Source organism: Vespa velutina, chromosome 24, assembly GCF_912470025.1.
Source record: "Vespa velutina chromosome 24, iVesVel2.1, whole genome shotgun sequence".
Taxonomy (NCBI): domain Eukaryota; kingdom Metazoa; phylum Arthropoda; class Insecta; order Hymenoptera; family Vespidae; genus Vespa; species Vespa velutina.
The window spans coordinates 1,117,855-1,123,405 of NC_062211.1; the positions used below are offsets into that span (position 1 = coordinate 1,117,855).

The 5,551-nt window shown below is 31.5% G+C and overlaps 1 protein-coding gene across 3 annotated transcripts in view; it reads right to left on the reverse strand.

Moving 5' to 3' along the window:
* The window catches only part of LOC124956944 (ubiquitin-protein ligase E3A), a 7,336-nt gene extending 1,796 nt beyond the window's left edge, over positions 1-5,540 (reverse strand). Inside the window, exons 1-10 of one of the 3 annotated variants that reach the window (XM_047513423.1) lie at positions 5,081-5,540; positions 4,098-4,233; positions 3,823-4,003; positions 2,335-2,601; positions 1,819-2,129; positions 1,496-1,699; positions 1,114-1,413; positions 837-1,037; positions 449-726; positions 1-37 (exon numbers count right to left, since the gene is read on the reverse strand). The exon at positions 1-37 is cut by the window's left edge and continues 180 nt beyond it. In XM_047513423.1, the coding sequence (XP_047369379.1) occupies positions 1-37; positions 449-726; positions 837-1,037; positions 1,114-1,413; positions 1,496-1,699; positions 1,819-2,129; positions 2,335-2,601; positions 3,823-4,003; positions 4,098-4,233; positions 5,081-5,127 (1,962 nt within the window). In that variant the 5' untranslated portion in view covers positions 5,128-5,540. Of the gene's footprint in view, positions 38-448; positions 727-836; positions 1,038-1,113; positions 1,414-1,495; positions 1,700-1,818; positions 2,130-2,334; positions 2,704-3,822; positions 4,004-4,097; positions 4,234-5,080 lie in introns of all 3 variants that reach the window. The other 2 variants (XM_047513422.1, XM_047513421.1) reach the window with 2 other exon arrangements.
* Between the last annotated feature and the right edge of the window lie 11 nt (positions 5,541-5,551).

The following is a 5,551-nucleotide window of genomic DNA, read 5'->3' on the forward strand; positions in this document are numbered from 1 at the left end:
GCGAAGATCATGAAACGATATTGAACCAAATACATCTCTGAGAAAATAATATAATATTATTATTGAACAAAATTGTATTTAATTTTAACCAGTTGCGATGTAAAGACGTGTCACGCACGTCGAGATATTTCTATTATAGGAACGTCAGCGCGACGTGTTATACACGTCGTCAGGCGAATTGTTGCAGAAAAAAAAAGAAAAAAAAAAAATATTTACATTTCGTCGTGTAAAGTTATCAATATTGATCCCAAAGAGACTGTAAAATGAAAAGTTATAGTGAACCAGCCAGTGATATTATTTGTACAAATAAAAAGAGAAGACAAGACAATGTAGAATCCTGAATGCGCCCTAAAATGATTTGCATTCAATTATTCTGGCACGTGCAACTATGAATTTCTTTGCACCGCAATTGGTTAAATGTATTAATAAATTATTTCATTGAACGTACTTGTAACCAACACGGAAGGTTTGCATAAATGTATCCGACATATCATCTTCTGTATATGCCATTAATTCTGTCAACGTTCTATATAAAGTAGGACTCCAATCTTCTAAATCAGCAAATCCTCCTTTTCTACCGAGTAATTTTCGATAAACCACCATTGGAAAACGTACATCCAATATCACGTTGTTATAAATTGCTAATCCAAGAACAACTCCTATCAATGTAAATTGTGCATCACTTTCAAATGATGTCGGATTGAACCAGGTTAATTGTGTATCTTCCTGTAGAATAATATCATAATAATATGATACATATATAAATAATATATATATATATATATATATTTTTTACAATATATACAAAAATTCAACTATTTTCTATCTAATATTACCTGAGTTGTAAACATGCCATAATCAGGATTGAAGATTTCCTCTACAACTAATTGAAAGAATTCTTTAGATACACCACCTTCATCAACACCTTGTTCACCTTCAAACTCGACAACTAATTGTTTTTTAAGATCTGACGGATTTTCCATTGCTACCATTTCTAATTCAACCAAAGCATCATCTATCAAATGATCTCTACGTACCTATGTATAGATATATCGCCAATCACTTTAGAAATAATCTTAAATGATATTAAGTTGTATCTTCTCAATGACTTACTTTTAATCTAAGATATGGATTGGTAGGTTGTCCTACGACAGTTTGTAAGAAACTCATTCTTCTTTCGTTATACATTCTTATACGATTGTCATAATATAGGCCCAATGTTTTTGTGGCTGGCGTAAGAATAAAGGCATAATTCATAAAACTAAATTTCTGAGGTTCTTCACTTTTGTAATAAGCAAAATCTTTATCCATTTCGATGGCATCGCTCAATGGTTCATTATAAAAATCGGTGAAAGATATGAATGGTTTACGAGCATCCAATGCAGAAATTCCTAATTCTTTGGCTAATGGATCCTAAATATAATTATATAATTCATTATTAAACTGTTACATTTGTTATATATAAAAAAATTCATGTATGTCATTTTTATAATACCTGTGGTATTTGTGACGTCATTTTGCATGGGCCAGATTTGTCAATTTTTGTTGTATCTCCGTCTTCGTTCAATGCTAATTCACTGCTATCTAATTCTCCAGCTAACATACTAGCGTAATAAAGAATCCTCATTACTTTTGTAGGAGCAGTGATGGTATCTGCATCCTGAACGCAATAATCACGTGAAAATGATCCACTTATTACCTAATAAATGAGATAAATGATATTAAGATAATTCTTTATTTTTTTTTTATTTATTTTTTTTTTTTTTTTTAAATCAAATGTATATCGTAATTAAAACTTATATATTATCATCGGAATACCTTCACAGTAATTAATTCTTGTAATGCTTGTAAAAGGCTAGGCAACGTAGGCTTACAATGTCTGGCCCATACACGCGCTAATTTTGCTTGAGCTAACGTTGGGAAACAGCTGACAGCTTTACAAAGCATATGTAGCGCAAGTTCAAGATATTCACTATTTCCCAACATTGGAATTTCAAATACAATTAAGAATACATTTAAGAGACTGTCCATACTATGGGAAGGTGTTTTTCCAAATACTCGTAAATGTAATTCTATGGTATCGGCTAAAGTGACTAGTGCATTCACAAGTGCTGATTCAAATGCTTCCCCTGAAAAAAAAAAGAAAAAATGAAAAATAAATAAATAAATAAATAAATAAATAAATAAATAAAACTAATCTTAGTATTTATACAAGAGTTACATATATTTTATATATATATATATATATATATATATATATATGAATGTATATATGTACATACACACATACACACATAGTATTTATAATAAAATAAAATAATAATTTTAATATACCTGGAAGAGTCCATAATGCCTTAAATGCTCTTCTAACGGCAAGTAAGTCAACGCTAGTATCGTCATCATTAGGAGGAACTGTTGGAGATGGATCACTACTATCTTCTTCTTTATCTTCACCTTGTAACGAACGAACTGCTTCCTTGTTTAAATCTGCGGGTGGCCTTAATAGATTATCCGGTGCTCTGTCAAGTAGTGCAGCCAAGGGAGAGTCATTTTTTTCAGTCTTTTGGAAACTTCGGCTTAATGCTTCTCTAGAAGAAAATACTTCTCCCAAAGTATGAATCAATAACGAATACGTTCCTTCTGATTTACATTTATTTATTATATCCAGAAGTTTGGCTTCAGTTAGATATGGTTCAGATTTCCCTGTTATAATTAAATTAATTATATTATATTACTCTCTCTTTCTCTCTATCTCGCTCTCTCTCTCCTCCTCTCTCTCTCTCTCTCTCTCTCACTCACTTTCACTCTCTCTCTTTCTCTCTCTCTCTCTCACTCTCTCTCTCTCTCTCTCTATCTATCTATCTATCTATCTCTTTTTATCTTTTTTTATTTATCAACAATGTTATTGATTTATTTATTTATTTATTCATTTTTTTTTTTTTTTTTTTTTTTTTTTTTTTTTTTTTTTTTTTTTTTTTAATCTAATTTCAATTCAACCATTTGCTTTCTTTATCAATCTAACAAGCATAGAAAACAAGCTTAACAAAATATATTTTGATAAAATATTTATTAAGAATTAAAACAGCAATTGTATTGCATAAATATAGTTGTTACAAATATAAATAAAAAGTAAAAATTAGATATAAAAAAGAAGAAAAAAAGAAAAAAGAAAAGAAAAAAAGAAAAGAAAAGAAAAGAAAAGAAAAGAAAAAAAAAACAAAACAAAACAAAATCCGTGAGATTCTTAAAATTATTTCGACAAATAACGTTTTGCATATCTTTCCTTTTCCAAATATTTCAAATATAATGTTAATATCAACAATTTAGTAACAGATTTTCGTGTATAAAAATTTCTATTGGTTCTTTTCCGAATCGCTCTTGTCTTTCTTGTCTGATGTATTTTCTTCTTTGATTTACTACGTGTTACTTGTTTATGCTGGTTTTTACATTGAATTGATCGCCTTCTCCGTCGTTTAATTTGAAAATTTGGAATGCGAATATTATGTTTACTTAATATTTGTAACAGATTATTATCTTCGTTCGTAGTTGCATTAGATGCATTGGAACAAAAACTAGAATAATTGATAAAAATTTCTTCATTACAATTGGAATATGTTTTACTTGATTTTTCTTCCAAAATAATAATATCGGAGGAAGGAAGACTATCATCATTATTTCTTTTCTCTAATTGCATTTCATAATCTTTATTAGATACGTTATCAATCTTGATAGAATTAAAATTATCTTCGGTGGTTGATGTTTGTCGATATATAGAATCAAGAAGAAAGCAAATGGCTGTTTTACACTCTGCCAATATAGTACCTTCATCCGAGCAAGTAGGATTTACATTTTTTACAGGTAGACTCTTAGCCAAAGATGCTGGACCAGGTTCCAAAGTAGTTCTAGCAACTTTACTCGGTTGAGTGCCATCGCATAACCGTGCCTCTTGTGAGAACAATTGTATGGCTTGTGCAGCAGCTTGATTTGGCGTAAGATTTGTTATCTGTTCCAATAATACAAATACAATAATTATCTAATAATTTTTATAATATAATATCATATTATATAAAATAAAAAAATATATCAAATGTTCATACTTTTCCACTGGATGCGCAGTTTTGGTTACTACATTGAGGATTACCACATCCTTCAGTAAGTTGATAAAAGTACCTTTCAATAAGCTTCTTAGCAGCTGCACGCTTCATATCGCTGCAAGGGCTATCCGCTCCTACCCTAAGTAAAACAAAACATATCTTCGTTGTTTCATTAAATTCTATAACAAGATTCCTCCTCCTCCTCCTCCTCCTCCTCCTCCCCCTCATCCTTTTTCTCTATTCTAAATTAAGCAACGATTTCAATCTTTATTATTATTATTATTATTATTATTACTATTATTATTATCATTTCAAGTGAGTACAATTGCAAAAAAAAAAAAGAAAAAAAAAAAACAAAAATAATCCTTCTTATCAACAAAATGCGAGATAATGAATTTATAGGTGAAATGTCAAACAAAAATAAAGGAGGAAGTGAAAGAAAGAAGGAAAGGAGGGAAAGAAAGAAAAGAAAAGAAAAGAAAAAATGAAAAAAAAAAATAAAAACAATAAACTGGACCTCAAGGATAACGAGCAAAGATGTGATATCGTTTCCGCAATGGACTTCTCGCTCTTGCGAGAAGGAGCGAGTCGTTGTACCAAAACAAAGCGCTAAAAATAGATAATTCCGTGGGCTTTGAAGAGGGGTTAAAGAGAGAGAGAGAGAGAGAGAGAGAGAGAGAGAGAGAGAGAGAGCCAAAGAGGGAGAGAGAGGAAGAGAGGGTAAGAAATACAGATATAGGGAAAACTAGCGTGCGCAAGAGACTACGTCATATAAAAGAAGAGATACATACGCGTGTTGAACGCAAATTTGAAGTAAAAAATAGAGAAACGAAGGTTACGCGTAAAAGAGAGATAGATAAATAGATGGTTAGAGAGAGAGAGAGAGAGAGAGAGAGAGAGAGAGAGAGAGGAAGAGAGAGAGAAAGAGAAGTGAGGGTCAAAGTAAGGAGTTAGAAGTGGAATTATTCTAGAACGATAGATGACACCTGGAAGCGTGATCTTCTCCAGGGTCCCCTTGGCCCTTGGCGCTCATAGACCGTGAATCGTCGAAATTTTGCCTCCTTTGTCGTCGATCGTGCCAAGAAATTTTGCCAGGCTCCGCCTCCTCTTATATTCTATCGAATCAACGAGACGGATCTTTTCACGCGACGCAACACAACCCAACGCAAAGCAAACCAAAGGAAAGACGTCTTTTTTAATCACTAAATTTAGGGTCGTTTATAGATATATTTGAGATCGTTGGCTATCTCGTATAATACTTTTTCACAGCTACGATTCAATTGCGTTTCAATTGTGCACTATTGCATGAATCGTGTATAACGAAGAGACGACACGACACACACACAGGCACACGCTGTATATACATACATATATATATATATCTATGTATAGATGGTATGTATGTATGTATGTATGTATATATCTATGTATATATATATATATATATACAAAACGTA